The sequence below is a fragment of the Achroia grisella genome, unplaced genomic scaffold, assembly GCF_030625045.1.
Source record: "Achroia grisella isolate CSIRO2021 unplaced genomic scaffold, CSIRO_AGI_Agris_v1 utg558, whole genome shotgun sequence".
Lineage (NCBI taxonomy): Eukaryota > Metazoa > Arthropoda > Insecta > Lepidoptera > Pyralidae > Achroia > Achroia grisella.
In genome coordinates this window covers 3,241,842-3,263,414 of record NW_026712938.1, presented here as the reverse complement: position 1 = coordinate 3,263,414, position 21,573 = coordinate 3,241,842, and the positions used below count along the sequence as shown (strand labels likewise).

The 21,573-nt window shown below is 31.8% G+C and overlaps 1 protein-coding gene across 3 annotated transcripts in view; it reads right to left on the bottom strand.

Moving 5' to 3' along the window:
- Window positions 1-21,573, bottom strand: part of LOC131848493 (RNA-binding protein Musashi homolog Rbp6) — a 516,162-nt gene that overhangs the window by 243,460 nt on the left and 251,129 nt on the right. For all 3 annotated transcript variants that reach the window (XM_059198379.1, XM_059198377.1, XM_059198376.1), the window contains exon 5: window positions 19,828-19,869. In XM_059198379.1, the coding sequence (XP_059054362.1) occupies window positions 19,828-19,869 (42 nt within the window). The remainder of the gene's footprint in view (window positions 1-19,827; window positions 19,870-21,573) is intronic.

The window sequence follows — 21,573 nt, the reverse complement described above, 5'->3', positions numbered from 1 at the left end:
ATGAAATATTATTTAAGGCAAAAAAGGAATCTAGGATCGAACACAGTAGTATAAAGTAAGGAAAGTATGTGTATATCTCCTAAAACTTATATGTATCAGGATAAATCCTGAACACCATCGCCAATTTGTCCCGTCGGAATGTTTCCATTCAACCAGTTACGGCAATCGTATTCGCGCCGGTTAACATCAAATTCTATGCACATTGTCGGGAAGCAATTTTCACTCAATCCCTCTCGTCAACAAGTACAAACTTACGTGGCGCACGTGCGTCCCTATCAATAGTATAACAAATAGGCTGATATTTCGTCAGAAATAACCCGAATCAAGTTTCAGCGCGAAAGCTTTTGTGTGTGGCAGGTGAAAAAGTGAGAGGCCTGATTTATTCGTGTCGGCGCCGCCTATCGCTGGATGATTGAATGGGGAACGTGTTTATACAGCATCGGCCAGACCGTGAAATATGACAACTGGAATACGTTTCCAAGTTCCTCTATTTTTAATAGTCGCATTCGACAGGCGGCGATCTTGCGAGGAGCGCCCGTGACTTGCCTTTTTAATATCAGAAATATCGAGTGAGTACGGATACAAAAATTTGATTTATGTCAGTATTGCACGTATTGTTTCTTGCGTATCGCGTCGGGTTATTCTGTTCCTGTCAAATGCTTCTTTCTTCTTTTTAATATACACTGCAGTATTTACATTGTCCGCGTTGTATTCAAATAAGTTTTATGACATAAAGGTCCGACGGCACTCCGATCCAAGTAACCAGCAATGTGTGCGGTTGATTTAAAGTTGTTCGGGCTAGTTTGTAAACATGTTAATGTCACGTAGATTTTGGAACGATACAGGGTTATAATATTCAAATTACCTTAATGTTAGGTATGATATTTTAATGAATATGATAAGTAATACCGTATTTATCTTGACATATTATTATGTTAACTATAATTTTTGCCACTAAGTATTAGAAAATAATCTATATTATTATAGTCAACCATGCATAGTGGATTTTTTTTTAATCGTTAGGACAAATTCACGTAATATTTATAATTTAACGAAATATTTCTATAATCAGATTGCATCATCATGATAATCAATGATATTGAAATTATTAATTCACATGATGATTATTTAAAGATAGTAAACGAAATATTATGTAAATATCGGTTTATTTGAAAAAGTGACACACAACAATTGAGAAGTACAAGTTGATAAAATACAATTCCAATAAACTTTCAGAGTAAACATCAAAATATACATAAAGACCGTGATATAGGCAACGATTGTGTTCACTTACAACATTCCACTTACTTGCAATAAACTGTATCAAACAAATAAAGAACTACCATAAGTGCTCTTGTTAGACGTAATATCACGTTAGTAGTCATAAAAACTACGCGGAAGGAGTGTAAACAAGGGTAGGGCTAGTACGAACCGCAATGCACCAAAGTAGGTGACGTTGCTTCTTATAGGACGACAGTAAGTTGGTCGTTTATCAAAGTCAATATCGACTGTCAAGTCGACGCCCAGACATATTACAGCGACCTATTACTTGCACACGCATGTATGTCGCGAATCGTTAGCTAACTTCATTGTGCTTCCAGATTTTCGTTCCAAGTACCTAATTGGGTTTAGATATACCCCGAGAGAGGTTTTATACAATAAGAATTATCAATGATGATAATAGTTTTTTTTTAAATATTAGTTTTTTTTTGGGAGATCAACAGAAGTAAGAAATAAGTTTTTGCTTAAATTAGAAGTATTATTCAATAATTATTATCATTTTAAATATCTATGATAAATAAGTATAATAGATAACTCTAATATATTTTATTAATGCAGTTATAAAAGGTAACTGAAATTTTATGTTAAATTATACTTATATTTTGTTGTATTCAGAAGATAATTCACAAAAGCTATAAGCATACGAAACGGATGTCATACAATAAACTAGATAAAAGAACGGACCACGTATTACGGGACCTCAATCATGCTAATTTTAAATGTAATTAACAAAACAAAAGCTCAACCAAAATTATCAGGTACGTTAAACATTGAGGTTATACATTGCAAAGTCGTTTGTGTGGGTGTCTATGGGTACCCACTAAAAGTACTACACGATATATATGCGAGTGCTATCGCTGGAGTCAGGATGTCGTGTTCTCGTTTTACTGCGACTCCAATGGTGCTGACCCGCTCTTTAGATGGTGTAGTATGTCTCACCTACTTGAAGCCTACAGCTTACCGTTGGGTGAAAGCTGAGATATTAATGAAATTACAAGCTATGCAGGCATGATACACAATCCTTTGGGATGGCATCGTATAAGAGTATCACGCTCATGTCGTTTAAGTAACAGTGGCTACTTACCTATGTAGTTGCATAAAAAACTTCCTTATTACAATTTTAGAAAATCATGTTTCTTAAATGAATCAGGCATTTCAATAAACGACAAATGAATTTCTGCTGTTTATTATCTTTAAACCCTTACTAGTTTAAGATCATATTTCTTTCTAATATCCACTATACTAAATAAAAAATATAGCTTTCATGAAATAATCATATAATCAAAGTCACGGGCCTACATAGTAATGTATAATAATAGCTCCATTACAATATAGTATCTATACGTGTATATACATTATGGAATTTATACGGATATGGTAGGAGCGTTCGGGCAACTGATAGAATTTGCATAATATTACAGCAAATATGCACATAAGCCTCATTAACTCTATCGATCTACTTATCATATCAACTAATAGTACCTTAGCAGAAAAGAAAGGTATCAATTACGTTTTTCAACGGTCTACGTGCATCGTCTTGTGGTTTAAAAATTGGATCAGTATCGAATAATAAACCCTGTACTATTTTTAAACTATTGTATAGAATTTTCGACAACCTACAAATCACGATATATTATATAATTTCGTATAGACAAAAGGTATTGTAATTAACAATAATTTATTTAATTTTGAAGAGTTTTAACAATTCTATCCAAGTAGATATAATCAAAATATACTGAAATTACTAATAAATAGTTATTTCGTTTTTTGTCATGTTATTTGAACAAATGTTATATTGTATTAAATATGCATAGTCTACTGTATAGTGACAGTTAGTAAGAAGGTCTATACCGGATAAAGAATCATCAGCACGTGGTAAAAAAATGATGATGTTGTCATCGTAATACTGAATTAAAAGATAAAGATACTCTTAATATACATGATATTTATAAGACTATAATATTAGTACCACTTCATTATGTGTCATTACCTTTCTATGAAAATGTGTCTTTATATACCGTAAGGATCTAAGATTTCATACAAAATTAACAAAATGAACATGAACTGTTATTACCACTATAAATCTCATTTTATTATTAAACTTATATATTATACAATAACTGCGTTAACATTTAAATGGGTTGGAATGGATTTGATTAAGCTGATTTATAAATACGTATTTCTGAGAAATTCCATTCGATAGATTCGTACTAAATGAATATTGGAATTATTGAATCAAAAGCAGAGAGACAGGAAGCAGTTAATGGAATGTCGCAGTCAATCGAGTCTGATATAATCGAGATATTGAACTCTAAAACGAATAAACGGTGTATTCTAAGTTCCACGAACACAATGAAGATCGAAATGACAATAATTTCCAGTTTACAAGGATAACAATGAATTCTTAAGTATGAAACTAATAGATCGAAAATAATACTTAATTTGTATCACTTGTACAAACCGTGAGATAATGGAAAATATATTTGTGTAAGAAAGTTAAGAGAGTTATTAAAGAAAGACAGCGTACAAACAGATCCGTGCAAGAAAAGAAAATCTGGAAAATATCGTACTAAGCCGCTTGACCAGCGTAATAGTACTAAATCTCACTGTCCAATAATCAGACAATAATAGGTCATTAGTTATATATATTATTTACAATAAATTTATAGTTAAATAAATACATTTTATAGCCCAATGGGTTCTTATCCAGACTTGGACCAAAAAGGTCGTGAGTTCATATACTGACTCAAAAAAATATTACATTATACATATATGTAATTTTCTTACTATCTCTGTGGTGATGGAAACATCGATGAGAAACCAAACTAGTCTGAGATCCGATTGTAGCAAATCTACAATTGGGTCTCAGACTAGTTTGGTTTGGTTTACCCCAACTACGTTACAGTTAAATAAACCGAGCTAAATGTGGACATCACAATTGCTACGTACCACATGTTGTGTAGGTAGTATATTTCTATACATTGTACAAATTAATATTGACTTTAGCCGATTCATAATACATCATAATAGTCCAATAGTCAGTATAGATGCAAATAAACGTAAGCAAATGCATTATATTGAATCATCAACAATATGGACCCCGCTAGCTAATTAACGTAATTGATCGGCTTTCCACCGCTCCCGAATCAATCGCACATTCTACCATTGATTTGCATTAATTACCACACTGATGTCACATATCGTACACTCATAAAGCAAATGATTATTTTGATGGAATAAACGTTTCGTGGAACTATTATTGTTGTAGAAGTTAAATTGAAAATTCTTTCAGTCTAAGTTAGATACTTATAAAAAGATCTTCAAATAATAAATTTCAAACTTTTGTTAATGCTACGCGCACTGCAGTTTCTTATAATGTGAGGAGTAATAAAACGTAAGTCATTGTAGCCATAGGGAATTTTAGGACATTATAATAAGCTATCTATTCAGTACGGTAATAATAATCTTATGAAATTCGTATGAAAGTATGACACCAATTTAATTAATTATGTAGAGTTTGATAGTGAATTCACTGCAAGAATTATGACTTAGGAATATGTAGTTGTATATATTATTCGGTTCATAAACAGGAAATATTATTATAATGAACTTAATACAGCGAGATATACTTTAAAAGTATTATGTAATATTTATGCATTTATCTATAAAAAGAAGATTAGAAAATAAAAATAAATAGGATGTCAAAAATAACAAAGTAAAATTTTTATCATCAAAATATTGTAATATAGAAAGAAGTTAGACATAGACAAAATAAAACTTACTTTATTATCTAAATGATAATAAAAAGAAGAAAACAAGTCAGTTTTTACAACTCAGGCTCTTTCCATAAGTAGTAACCTATATTTTATTAGAAATAGAACGTTACACATATTCGCTGTACGAAAATACGTGAAAGGTAACTAATGCCTACTATCTAGTAACAAACATCACAAACAACAGAGGCTCTGTTTCAAAACATACAACTTTGACATCTGCCAAACTAAAACAAACACAATCCAACCGAGGGCGGTGGTATACACCCGACTTAAATCAAATAACTGTATTGCTTTTAGCTTTGTAAAGCTTCAAGTGCAATAGCGTCAGTGGCGGATGTTCCCCCCATTCCTAGTCTGTAGTCTATGATATTGCTCCACGCCCTTTACGTGTTCGTCGAGGTCTGAAGACGGCGCGAGGCTTCACGACGCGGCGCTAGCACGCACACCGCGCGCCGCTCCCGCGCTCGCCTAACACGCGCGCTCTCGAGAGATATGGCAAGCGTGACGGCCGACCTAACTGCTCCAGTATATCCCTTTAATTGCCTTTTTTCTGGAGAGTGGCTTTAAGCGCTCCCGCCATATCTCCTCACGTCGCAATTACGGAGACGTCTTATGATAAATCTGCCGTAATTTGCATGAGATAGCATACGCTCTCAACTTTCACGCGAAGCTTCCTACTCTTGTCGTTTATTACGTTAGAGAACGTTTCCCAGACTGAAAATGAGCTATTTAAGTACTAACTAGATAACGTTAACTATAGTTTTAGATGAAAGACTTTTATTTGTAAATATATTTTTTTTAGTCATTTAGTCCTTTCTTTTGGATTAAACAAATTTGGAGAGGAGTAGGAAAATAACAATTTTAAGTCGGATGCGCTCATACAATTTCTCCAGGCGGAAATAAGACGGTAAGAGGCAAACAAAACAGACGGCACAATCTCCGTGTTGCAACGTGGCGAATCGGCCGACACCCCAAGGCAGCTAGCTCTTCGCCAATCTCGGCATTTTTTCCGTGTTGCTCGTGGTTGTAGCACGGAGTGGTGAGCGGCTGAAATTATAGCATCAGCAAACTCGGCGCATGGCCCGCGCCCTACGAACTGCAATGGCGGCTATTTGTCGAACGATGCGCCAAAACATCGCATCGCAATCGCACGGAAAAATCATTACTCGCTAGATTGCTACTCTGCTTTTTGAAGGTGCCTTCAGTGTGCACTGTGGGTTTTATATTTCACAGTATATAAGGTAGAGTTTGTATTATCTTGTTGGCAAGCGTTTCAATGCAGTTTCTCATTTCATTTCATGCGAATAAATGAGAGTTATATTAAAGAGTAACGTTGAAATTAATAAGCCTAATTGGCGGAAAAAATCTGTAAAAATGTGGTAGGTATATCATGATACAATGAATTTAGTTGTGTTGGAAGTAGAATTAGAATACGCTATAATCAGTCAAATGTTACATTACTATTTGTAGGTATATTTTACCAAGTAAAAGCTGTTTTATGGGAGACATTTTTTTGTTAATTACTGTATTTATACAGTTATAATTAGAAATCTCAATCCTGTATTATTATTTATTTATCGTGATGCTATTCTAAAGCATGTTAAGGTCATAAACAACATACAGAATAAACAATAATCTCATCATCTGTTTGATGACACCGACGGTGGTTTATAGCTCGTCATTAGCATTCTCGCTTAGGAAGTGGATAACTTCTGCATTTGAAGATAGTTTGTAACTTTCGGTTAAGATGATAACCAAGAGCATTATAAAGTGAGAGAGGATCCATCAACTATATCAGAAGTTACATGTGTTTGTACTAAATCTTTATCGTAAATTAAATATCAATGTCTAATATACTATTAATTTATGACCTATTAATATATGACCATAAACTAAAATTGGAATCAATATATAATAGGTTTTTATATAAATATTATAGTATATATATGCATAAAATCAAAATAAATAAACATATAATTTAACTTAATTATTTTTTCGGTAATTTTGTGCATATTACAATATCTGAATTTGATTAGCATCTCTACTATCTACGTTTCGGCCTATTTTTTATATTTTCTGTCCTAAATTTAAAACTTAAGGTAAAAAAAAATGATTCTTTTGTAGATAAACTATCTCTCTCTAAAAAATGCTATATTCAAAAAGTACGTTAAACAGTATCGATAACTATTTCAAACTTCAAATCGAGACGGATAAACGAACGTTCATTTCGTTCATCTTAGAATAATTAATATTTAGCATTATAATTAGAAATTCTGTAAGTGTTTTATGTTTACACCGTTTAAAGACTTGAACGTATCTCTATAATAAAATTATTTGCATATATTACTTTAAACACAGAACTAGCTCTCTTTGTATACGCATGCAGTTCTAATCTAATTGGTTGAGATTTAACAACATCAACATATTACACAAGAAAGAAAAGCAATTAGATCTTTTTTTTAAATCAGAATATAATAAGTTCTTCACTCACTCCACATCATACGGTACAATATAGTAATTTAGCAAACTTTACCTTCAGCCATATTTCATAGTAAAACGAGTGTCAATATTAAAGTGTCGGTTGCGATCGTGGCCGAGCTCCTGATGAGCCAGTAACTCGTGAGGCGGGCGACCCATCATGTACGATGACACCCCATTAACCCTAGCTGACTGCTTGGTAACTTACTTCACTAATACGTTTTGGGTGTTTAAGGAGTTGGGGTAGCTATATACCTACCTATATAAATGACAATAAAATAGTAGGGTTATATAGTCTTATTAATGTTTAAGATTATGTTGTTGCCAATTTGAAAATATAATATTACAACTAATTTGAATCTGTTATGTAAGACTGTAATGTCATATTAAATTTGATTATATATTTTTTTCTTTTTCATTGATATATTGTTTTTTTTGTGGTTATTTCCAACAACTTATAATGGATAAAAAGGCACGAATGAAGACGCAATATTTATTCTGAATCTATCGCTCATACATAATTATCTAGTTTCATGTTCATATAAATAAGTTTTAATTTATTGTTACAAAAGATCTAAGCATATTATCTGTGATCTAAGTATCTGCTATTCATTCAAAATATAAACAATTAACTGTTTCTGTCGACTTTGCTATTTTTGTAGATAAAATGTAGCCTGTGTGCATTATCCTGATATAATCTGTCTTCATATAAGTTTCATAGAGATACATTCAGTCATTTCATCGGGAAAAGTTAAAAAACAGACAAAGAGGCACAGTTTTGCTGTTATACTAAATTGGTATTGATTGAACAAAAATATATATTATATAAATGGGTATTAGATGTTATTTTTTATATTTTATTTATACTGTAAGTTTTGCTTTTGTAAGCTCAACTTAATAATTACTTTACATCTCAGAAAATAGCGGTATAATATAATATTCTTGCAAGCATTATAAAAATAATATATTGTCATTGTTAATATACGAATGAGTATAATATAGCATTTTGTAAAAAAAAATCTAGGTCAATCGGTACAATATTAACATATAGAATCGTATAAAATAAAAAAACAATAATAATACGAGGCAAAAATACACGAAAGTAATAACTTATTTTTTTAATTAGAGTTAAATTTATAAGGATTAAAATAAGCAACATATAAAAATGTCTAACATCAATATATGAAACTTAGTTACGTTTGACATATTGATGTTAGAATAGTTATTCTTAAATATAAACAACATGTATTTAATAGAAAAATGTTACAAGAATTTAAGGCACGAATATAAAAACTGGGGTAACAGTGAACAGTGACTCTTATGGTATAACGGACGTAATGTCTTGTTGCGCTTGTAAAATGAAGAGCCTGTGTTATGGAGATATACGGCGACGTATCCCAGCAAATATGAAGTAATCTTAGCTATACATGTCATAAAACATCCCTTCACTCCAAAGGTATTAACTTTGTATCACATACCGTGTGTAACTTGAATGAAAACATTGAAATATATTGATTTCAAATTTACAACAATAGTAATCTAGATGGATAAAAATTGCAGAAAAATATATTTATTCTACTTAAAGCCAACTTCAATCTTTGTCCAAATGTATATATACTTATATAAAAAATAAATAAATATTACCAAAATAGATTTATAACTTTTTAGTGACCAAAATCTAATAATAAATATCATCTCTACCTAAATGGGAAATTCTTTCTTAAATGTGTTATTTATTTAAATATAGAATGTAATTTTTCGTAATTACATACATATTATACATAGAAAATATCCAGTCCAATACAAACAATCATACTCATGAATATAAATGTTTGTGCCATGCGAGGAATCGAACCCGCGACCATCGGACGTAAAGCGGTGTGCTAGACCGCTAAACCACCGAGGTCGTCGACTACTACGTCGTATACTGTAAGTCTTTCGTATATACAAAAACTAACTCTACTGAAAGATACGATAAAGTGTAATATACTTGTTTTAAGACTGTAGCAAAATATTAGATCACGCTTTGTCCTTTACGCATTTCGTCCGCGTCACGGGTGACCAATTTTATTTAAGTATTAATAAAATGACAAAACGTGACCCGGGCAGTGGCCATCATCTATCACCGCCGGACGTCAAGTGTTGCCCGAGCGATTAAAAAACTGTACGTAGCCAATGTACCGCAGATTGCAAAAGTATTTTGGGACGCACCGACGGTAAATGTTTCTAGACAAGGGTGAGATTAAATATTAAAATCACGGTCAGGAATTTGGGTTCGAAAGTAACGGTGGTGGGCATGCGCACTGCTATTACAAAATTCACTTAACGACCCAATGGGTAATGGGCGAGGTAAAAATAAGTCTAAAAAGTTAATCGTATAATATACATTTATTATATTTATATTTAAATTATAAATTCGAGTGGTTTTTATTTCTATAATTCTGTGCCAATTATAAAAAGAAAACCCAAACCCCATACTAAAATTAAAATTAGCTATGAAGTAATAATATAGGAATAAAATTCTTAATCTAATATTTACAGTGTTTATGTTATAATATTTACGAACACACGATATTTATTTCCTTTTTTGTGTTCGTAAATTGGCATCGTTATTTTTACCAATTAAGATAAAGAAAGGAAAGTAATTCATGTAGATATAAAACAGAATCTACATTAGATTTATATCATCTGAAAGTACAGGATAACACCATCTTAAGATTACCGGATTAATTCGAAGACTAAATAACGTATGTAGATTTTAGAAATCACGTTTTCAATTCGAATATATCTTTTTATGTGCATTTTGTCAAATTTGTAGTTTGTATAACAAGATCAGAGGTAAGATCTTAATTCTGAATGGAAGTTCAGTGCTGTTCAGTGTTCGTTCATTAGGTGGCGGTTACCATTTACCATTCGGAAGGATGTCAGATTATTTACCATTCCAACGACATAAAAAAATTGGCGATTCTATATAAAATTAATGTAGTTTATATCCGTGTTGCCTTTATATAAATTTTGCCCAGATTAGTAATAGGCTTGATTTTGTTGGACAAAATATACTTGTAGTATTCTCGTAACAAGCACCACGCAACGCGTGTTATTTCAGTTCGGAATAAAATCTTCAGCGTGCACGCAAAGTCATAAAGTTCACATAGTTATGGTTATTAAGCATTGACAACATATAATCTAAAGCATTTATCGCAAATTTGTATTATTGATACCTACTTAGGTAGTATTACCCATGAATTTACTTGGATGGGATTATTTAGCTCATTCGCATGAATTTTTTTGTACTGTTTTCTTAGTGTGCACTTTTCGAACGGTATAAAACAGATGCTGTGTCTATTTTTTCTCCGCTTATTTCATCTCAACCACAAAAATATTATATATTAATCCGAAATACGAACATGAAAAAACCAAGTGTAAATCATATTAGATAAAATGATAAAGTATAAAGAATAAAACTCAAAGAAAAATGGACAGTTAGAGAAATACTTGTAGATAAGATATGAAAATAAACTAAAAATTAATACTTGCTCGCACTAGCTCTCATATGTATGTAAACGAAAGTACTTATAAAAATAAATGTAGAGGCATCAATTAATACAAGGAGTATAGTAAATTTCACATCAAATAACACAAACATGAGACGATGAAGTTAGTTGGAGGCGCGTCGTGTGCGGACGCGATAAGAGCAACTAATGATTGATATACCTACTCGTACGTCTACAAACTAATGACAGGGTGAGGGGTGTTGACTTTGAAGTTATTAATTAATACTCCTATTATTTAAGCTACGATGATTATATATTTTACATATTTATAAACGATCACCATCATTACCGCTTACTTTTCTTTTTTATTTCGCGACTTTAATAGTGTAGTGGTTTTGTACTGCTTTACTTACAGATGAATTCAGGATCGATTATCGGGGAATTCAAATGTTTGTATTCCTGAGTAAGTATTTAATAAAGTGTATAAATATTTCAGTCAATTGTCAGGTAAAGTATCTAGTCATATAATATCTGTTTAGTTTGGTTCTAGATTCAACATTTATTGACTTAATCGACATTTATTTATATTTATTATCAATTACGTACATCCTAAATTACTACATATAATGTAAATGTAGTTTCTAAAGAACACTTGCACTAAATATCTACCATTTAGAATACCTCACCTCATTTCGACATCACAGACACAACAGAATTAATTCTTACATTTTAGTGAAAGGATTTTAAATGTACAATTTAAGTGATGTATATGAAAATTAAAATTCACGACAGGTATTCGGATAATAATAGAAGACATTTCGCCTTGAACATTACTCCAAGTAAAAGCAAGCCAGGTATTAACTTGAAAGTTTTCGCGACAACGCGTGCAAAAACAAATCTTAATTTCGATAATGAGTATGCACTAGTTCCTGGTTACAAACTCAGAATACTTATTACTAAAGAAGTTAATTAATTATAGTAGTTAAAATATCATACTCCAGATTTTGTAGATATTCTTGGTAATGTGAACTTTTGAATTTTGAATTTGAATTCTTTTGATAATGTCTAATTTCATAATTTAGTGAACATTAATATGCAGTAATATTATGAACAGCAAGAATATAAATATTTGTATATTTGTTTCTAAAATCTTTCAAACTCTTTCCTAAATAGCTATGTTGCCAGTCAGTTATAACAAAAACTGCATCCATGTGTACAGCCCCACAGCATACAGCGCAGTTGCAAAATTGGTAGAATCTCATACATTAGAGTACTATGTAGTCTAGTACAAGTGTATAGGTACTGTTTCTTGAATATAAAAAGGTAAGGATTAAAAATGTTTGAAATTATATATTGATGTCCTTCATGGCCTAGCAGTTAGCACATGGCTTTATTTCTGATGGTCGTGAAGTCGATTGTTCATATGATGCAAACATTTGTATTCATGATTGTTTGTATCAGTTCGGGTGTATTCTGTGTATATTATGTATGTATTTACAAAAAAAAATATATACATATTTATACCTATAACACAAGCTCTGCTTACTTTTGGACTAGATGGCACTGTGTTAATTGTTCAGGGTTATCTATTTATTTATCAATAATATACTACTTGATACCTTGACGAATTACTAAAAGATTTACATACTAGTAAGCAAGACTATACTGTACATTTTGTTTCTATGTACGAGTACATACTAATACAGGAATATGTTTTCTAATAACTGATTTATTCTACTTCTTTCTCTAAAAATATTGATAAATTTTCTTAAGATACATAGGAGTTCATGATAAAGTTATTATTAAAAATACCGCATTTTCCTTTTCAACTTGGCAGAGACACTTGCTTCTATCCTGATATACTACTTCCCCTTGATTCATTCATTCTTTAACATACTTGAGTATAACCATAATGTATGTTTAAATAAGATTTACAGTGTCGGCCAAAATTACGAACTTTTAGGTAGGCATTTCTTACACATTTTGGGCGGTGCTCGAAAAAATGGAAGATTGGAGCTTTATGAAGGAACTTCGAAGAAAAAACTCCCGTTTGATCAATTTTCATTGAAAATCGCTGGCATCCTACAGAAGTAATTTATTGCAAGCCACACTCCAAGGAATTCAACCCAACGTGCGTTGAATGGTTGTCCTGCTCCAACTTTTGTCTACTTTGTTGTAATTTTATCGAAGTATTTGTCATAAAGGCGTAATATAGAAACTCTTCATACGACGCTAGAAGTATTAAAGTAATTGTTGACAAGAATTATGTAAGGAATTCATAAAATATACGAGCGGCAGCCAAGTTATGAGAAGGTCTCAACATGATTAAATGCAATTTCTTTACAAAGTATGCTCGGGCGTTCTATGTGAAACTTTTGCTTTCAATGAACCGTTTTCTTGATTCTGTTCTTACCTATGTATGATATATTGGAATTTGAGTGTTATTTAAAAATGATTGGCGTGCATATTAATTATACAAGAATACTGAAAACAAATTCAGAAACTTGATTACCACTTGTGATGTATGGGATTCGAAAGCTTTTATTGTTTTACTGGCTATCCCAGAATTCACATTTCCTTCTATAATATTAATATATTGCGATGACTCCTTTTCTGACATTATTCATTGTTGATTAATTACATTTTATCATAATTGTTCATCTGTAATCGAGATATAAAGAAATATAAATAATACTGAAATAATAAAACAATTATCATGGTAAGTGTTTAAAATGATTCATGTTATCTTATGTCATTTATTTGTATTGCTAATAAAAACATCATGTATATTTAAGTGAAGCTCAGTACTTAAACAATGTAAGTTACTGACCATGTTTTCGTTTAACAAAATAGCCTTTTTATGCGAACATTGTAACGAAGCACACTATGAAGTAATGAAACAGATGTGGCGGTTGACTTATGGATGGTACAGAGCTCATAACTACCGTCCGGCAGCGCATAAGTCCGCCGTACCGCGGCCGCAAACTAAATCGCCACAACCGCTTACATCATTTACAGATTTGTTTAGTTTAAGAGGGTTAATCTATTTTAAGATGATCGCAGATTCGATCCCTGGACTTAAATTATTTTAAATAATTGTAACAATGTATCATGAAGACTGTTATCGCAGGTGATGTAGTAGGACGTTGATATAAAACTTCACGTGCTAACTTTTTTCTGGAATTCAAGGAAGTAGAGAGGTGAGTCTGCTATCATCTATATAAAGATGAAGATTTTTTTTTATATTCGTATATAAATAAAATTGCTATTTGATGATAACGATTACCTAAATATGTATAATATAGATAAATCAAAATTTTAAGAGGACATTGATACAATTGCATAGTCATTTCTCTGTACCAAACACAGTCCAACTTCTTTCTAAGTTAGTTTCAAAGACACACTGGGTTTTGTCTGCATAACTAGAAAATATACTTCTGTACTTAGCAAAAGTATAGTCACGATTACTAACGAAGTACCTACTTGGTAACTTTATTTATTCAAAGTAGCCAGTTTATTATGCTTACGTGTTAATAATGTTCTTCATAAAAATCTAATTGATAATGGCGCGAACGTTTATCGCGTAAAAGTCTACATTTTCATTAAATCCACCCTAAATAGTTATAAGGAACTTTGTTATTTGGCTGTCAGTCAGCTTTTAAAAGCCCGACAACAAAGTTAAAACGAAGTAATTAAAAAAGAAAACACAAAATACTTACAAAGTCGGAAGCTCGGCTCTCTTCACTTAAATTACTTGCGATTACACCGACAAACCGTTTAATGAAACACGTTAAATCGCACGAAGCGAAGCGGGCCCGCCGGCTTGTGCCGTGCTCTTACGTCTGCCATAGTTGCCTAACTTCGCCACTTACTGTGGTAGGTGGCGGCTAGTTTTTCCTCAAATATCTTAGCCGTAAGGAGAGTTGAAACTACTTGTACAAAGTCCATTAAAGAGTATAAACTCACGCCGCGGTGATTACAAATGCTGCCGATTTTGGCGACGGCTTTGGGGTCGATTAAAGCTTTTTAATTGAAATTACGGCGAGTAAACTTTGAACAAACATTTCTGAATTAAATAATAAGTCTCTTCGAGTCGTAAAGGTGCCCAAATGGCGCAGTAAATCATCAGAAAATTTGGATAATGCTTTATACTTGTATATAATTTGGATTCTATGTGTATTGGATACGTCGATTTAATTAGTAGGGAAAAAGTTTTTAAGTTAAACAATTAGTTTGTTTTATGAATTTAATTTAAATATTGTTAACGATATTAGGAGTGGCATTATTATTCGCTAAACTAAGTTCACATAAAGAAAGCTATAGATGACATTCATAAATGTCAAATACAGGGTACGACGCATAAGGTTCTAAAGGTTGAGAGAAGCTCGTTGTCTTACAGTACATATATTACGATAACGATAGAAAACAATGTAAAAGGTAGTTATCCCACCCAGTGGATCTAAAATTTTTACTATGTAGGTCATAAGTCCAATCCAACTTTTCGGTCTGAGTACTTTTGTCAATTAAGGGTATAAAAAGACGAATGATAAAACTAAGTATAAAGTCGATCAAAGTTACAAGCGTTATTAAGCCTTTAAGTTTAAGGAAAGACTACCTCATTTTGTGTGTCTCATCACTTGAATAATAAAAAGACTTGATACAGAAGAATCATTCGATATGCCGTAACTCTTATAATTACATTAATTTAGGTTATGAAAGTATTGCTGCAATATATTTATTTAACATATTTTTTATATAATTAGAATGGCAAAGCTATCACGCTGCCTGATTATAGGTGGTAACCGTCACTAATATACATGGACATCGCATTATCATGTTGCTAAGGACTAAGGTGCCATGCTTCTTGTCCTGTAATTACACTGTTTAATCGAAATACAGCTTATAAAGGAAGCTGTTTGCTGAAGTACATAGGTGAGACAGAGAGTAACCTCAGAAAACTAAAAATTAAGCTAAGGTGGAATTTAAAAAAATATATATCTACATAGAGAAAGGATAAATTTAAACAAATATACCTAAGTAATAACTAAGTAACTATTATTATAGCTATTTACCAATATTTAAAGACATTGGAACCATTTTTATTAGGGAAACAATTCGCGGATTAAAAGCGAACAGGTATTATTTTACAATGTGCGAGTCAGCGCAGTCGCTTCATATAAATATGTAAGCGAAGGAAACGCTGACGTCTGCGTTCCGCCGAGTCTGCGGAAACCGCGTCAATTAACTTGGCCGCGATGACATATTAGCCTTTGTTCCGCGCTCGTTTCTCCGCACTACCCACTGGTATTCACTTGTAAGAAACTACGTATTTAAAAGATATTACAAACTTTCTCAATACTATTAGTACATTCCGACCCAACAATACAGTTTCAATTTAAAAAATTTGAAATTGTTATTATATTATTTTAATATCTCGCCTGGTCATCTGCCGGGTGGTAGACAATTAAATGCCGAATCAATTCTAAATTAAATAGAGCCACTGTGAAAATACAAAGTTTAGTAACTGTCAATGTCAAACAAAGAAGATGAAAAAAGTTTTTTCTTCCAATTCCATTTTCTTTCACGATTCCTCTTTCACAGTCTCTAAAAGTTTTCAAAATAAGAGGTTTTCGCGAGAGTCTCAATTATCGATAAAGACGATATTAAAAATTCGTTTGTTTTGTTCTTAGCTTGCGCCCGGAGAGTGGTGCCCCTTTTTTCCATTGTTTGCGTAAGAAGGGAAAGCAGAAGCGGCGACAAACGATAATCAGAAATTTGAATTTCGCCCCCACAAGTACTGACAAAATCATCCGATTTTGTGCGTCGTTTATCATCGCAATTAATTAGGCGAACAAAAAACTTATTATCTTCGTTCTAAAAGAAATTGTTTATGTCAGTGAACAGTTCGCGCCAGTTAATGTACCTAAAAAACTTTGCCTTTTATATTTTTCTGTAATTAATTCATTGAGGTAGCTATATCGGTAGTCGTCTTTTAAAATTACCATGCTTTATAGGTCTTGATTCTATACTTGTTGGGAAATTTAATATACATAGTTTACGTTGGGCGGTACTGCGATGTGATGAAGGAACATAGTCTATAAATGTATTCGTGAGCATTATAGTGTAACATGTACGAGGCAGTGCTCCCTTAATGTATTCATGTAATTCGCATAGCCGGCATCCCCTTTGACCAGCCACGCAACACCGCACTGGCTGCCCGGATAGAGTAATATAACGTGATGTTTTAAAACCATCCATCACGTTTAATGTCCATATAAAAAGAAGGAGCTAGCGTGCTGACTCTCTACGGAGTTTTTTTTCGCAATTCGCGAATGGTCTAATTCCATAACACATTCTGAAAATATTTGAGTCCAATATTTTAAAAAGATAAAGAATTTTAATATGTAAATGTAGTTTGTAGCTGGCTGCATTTTGGTATTTGAAGTTTGCGTTCATTTTAATAATACAATATTGTGCTTTAGTTTTATTGTATTCTCAGTGTAGTTCACCCGAATTATGAATTGACTGCACTTAAGCATTCAACAGTCCAAATACAAAAGCAAGTGGTTTCCAACTAGCCTTGGCGGGTTAAATAAAACCTCAAGCATCGGCTACTTGAATATAAAAACGGTAGGATGCGGACGAGCTGGCTCTGTGCTGACTCCAATTTGCATTAAATGCGGCTTGCCCCCACCAGTGATAATTCACATATATATCAGAATTGCAAAAGTAACAGAAGTTAATTCACATTCTGTGTGAAATTGTAGTCATATCCAACTCTACATTTTCACAATACGAACCGCAAAGTAACTTGAAATGTATGATCTAATAATTCTTTGTGCAAGTAACGCGAACTGGATTATTTAGCTACAGAATTATATGTAGTTTATAATGTACATAAAATTAGCTTTGACTATTTATTATAAAAATATAAACAAATACCTGATGGGCAAGAGTTTTATCAAAGTCAATGTTTCATAATAGCAATATTTTATGCTTTCAAAGCGGAGTGGTTTCTTTATTAATCTGGAAGCATATTTGTATTTATTTTTTGGAAAATTTTTACTTAGTGCAACTTAAGTTTTATTATTGAAAGTGATATTTTCTTTCAAAATTCAAATACATTATATAAACGAGATATTTAAATTTTCATTATTTTTCATCACAGAGACATTTTTACTACGGGCTGATTAGGTAATCATTTAAGCCAATTGTTGGAAACAAAATTAGTGTACTAATAATTTGCAATTTTTAGTCCTGTTATTTTTGTCCCTTATACATATTTCACATCTCATATTTTTTCAATTGACGATATGCATTGTACAATGCTCACTTCATTTACGTTAATGATGTCCCACTTTCAACTTTCAGTTTTACCATTTTTAAACCATCTTATCTAAATTAACATTAATCTAGTTGCTAAGAGTTAAGCCATAATTTTCCGTAACGAACAGTTGTTAGGTTTCTTATAATTTGAGATATAATTTTATAAGGTGTTCTTTCCGATTGTGTGTAGATTGAAAAATAAAAACTTATACGAAGCTATTTTATTCAGGAATATACAAATCTAATTCCTGTTCTGATATACTAGAGCTTTAAGCAAATCGAACCCATTCTACTGCTGGATTTGAAATTGATTTTTTACATCCCGATTTGAAAATCCATTTCAATCATATAAAGCAAATGGGAATCAAGGAGGGTTCCACATGAAAATCTGTTTTAACGGGTGAAGTAAATCTTCTATTTTACTCAAAATGAAAATAACTTTTTCTAAAATGAAGACGGAATATAATAATGTATAGAATAATACCGCAGTAGGATAACAATGTACAATAGCAAGAGGTTATTATCTTACTCATATTATAAACGCAAAAGTTTGTAAGTGTGAATGGATAGATGGATGGATGGATGTTTGTTACTCTTTCACGCAAAAACTACTAAACAGATTTAAATGAAACTTTATAGTAACATAGCTTATATATTAGAATAACATACAAGCTATAAATTTCATAAACAGCGAACTAGTAGGTACTTATTAATGATATAAGTCGAGTTTTCATTTTTAAATTTATTTCTTAAAATGTTTCATTATTGATGACAATACTACACAGATGCGTAATATAGTATGCATACATAGTAATGTTTTTGTGTTTAAATTATAATATTTATATAAAAATGGTACAAAAATGATTTCTATCCCGGAATGGTAACTGTTTATTTTTTTAATATTTCCAAAATATATCAGTAAAAATATTGCAAAAGAACAAATTAAAAATATTGTAAAAGAACAATAATAAATAATATGTATTTATTATTGTTCTTTTACAATATTATTCATAACTTTTAGTTTACATTACATTTTCTATCTTATTATGTCAATAGGTAGGTATCTCTTCTACCATGATAATTTAATAAACATACTATTATACACAAAAACAGAGGGAAAAGGAAATAGACTAAATACGTTGTTATTCGATTCAATCACAAGCCCATCTAGGATACAGGCGGGGCCGAGATCACAGCCCGCATACTAAATTATTAGCCCTTAGTTATTTATGCATCGTGAGCCAACATCTTAATAGCAAGTGAGAGTTATGTCCAGCCTAAAATAATATTTTGAGTAAATGTTTGAAAATAAACAAACGGTGTTCAAGCGGTATGCTTTACAATCACAATATGTCGTAACTTTGCAACGCTGCGCCGTTTTGTGGCAATTTAATGTTGAAATGAGTTATTATAAGGGTTTCATTTGAAATTTACGAACAAATGTAATGAGCTAAAATATTTGTAGAGCTTACCTTTGGATGTGCTCTTCTTGGAAAGGCCACTTTGGGGTCAATCTGTAATGAAAAAATAATGATTTATTATTAAATTACTTCTATCAGTTGTTTAGCACAAGATGTACTTAGTTTGTGATAAAATGGCACTTTATAAATTATCCTGAGGGTATGAAATTATTATATGTACATATATATTAAAGGATTAATACATTTAACTGGTTCTACTCAAATGAAATTTACCTAAATATTTACCTATCTACTATGAAACGAATTTAAAAAGTCAAGTTCAATATTCAAAGTGTACTCAAGATACAGTTAGTAACTGAGAAAGATACAAAAAGATATCGACACTACCATAGTAGTTAGTATAAAATATATTAGATTATATTATCTAACATGTTAAGATGAAGTTATTATAAACTGCATATACCTGTATCGATCAAACTCCATTTAACCTGTTTAGTTGTGCTCCGGTAATATGTATTAAGTAGCTACAAAAATATTTAAATATTTTTTTGACGAGTTTTATACAGTACTTGCTCTTGTTATATCATATATGCTGTTTCAGCATTTGATTTTATAAATAAAACGTGCATCAAAATAATACAATTTATTAATTTTCTGAAGTAATGAAACATAATTTTTGGAATTGATGCTACATATACCTTTTTTATTTTTTTTAATAGCACCTTATCTAAGTATAACAAAAGTCGTATTTTTATTAATAAAATTGTAATTATAAACAGAACACAAATGAAATATTTTATCACTAAAAATATCAAAGGTTCGTACTTCTTTGGGTGTATATTTTGCGTTTATAGCGGTCAACGGCACACTGAGATAGAAACAAAAAGACACAGCAGCGCTCGCTGCCGAGAGAAAATCTGAGGGCTTATACACTGCCACGTATGAAATAGCGCTCGGTTACATGAAAAAGACGAGAGGCGAAATCGAGTGACAGGACCACGGCGCAGGATTTTCAGTCCGATGGTTTTTTGCAGTCCCGGATTTTAAACTGGACAGTGCGGCCGCACGGCACGGCGTTGCGAATTTATCGTCCCTCGTTCCACAGCGAGAGGACCATAATTAGTTGAGACAAACACATCTAAACAATTTATTTTATTATACTTTACAACAATACCTACCATTTAATTAGAGCTATGACGGAAATAATTTATTAGGCAATAATATTATAAATCTGTGCACAAGACAAAAGATTTAATATACTTACATACATACGTACAATATAAATAACATTTCACTTTCTTTTAAGTAATTTATTTTTCATAATTTGCGTAGTAACAAAATATTAGCTTAAAATATATTTTCGCTGCATATTGGTACGAAGGTTTAATTTGACAATCAATCTGTATTGTAGTTTCTTTCAACGTAATATAGAATTTATATTATTGAGAGTAAATAAAATTTGGACCAAGTATATTTTTATTTTGTCACATAAACGTCACTGTGAATCGTAATGAAAAATTGTCCAGCGACAGGCCAGAAGCATGGCATGGTATATCGTAATTATGAGCCGAAAGTGCGAGAGAATTATTTAAAAGATTTTGCCCAAGAGGACTGCATTATTACAATATCAGGAAAACGGCTTTACAGCGTCATTCATACATTCTTAATTATTTAATTATCTTTTGAGTGCGCCACGGCATACCGCGGCTGCAGAGAATCCTGTACAATTTGATTAAATTGGATTTTGCACGGAGAGAAAATTCATTTTTACGTCTGAGTAATGATGTTATAATTAGG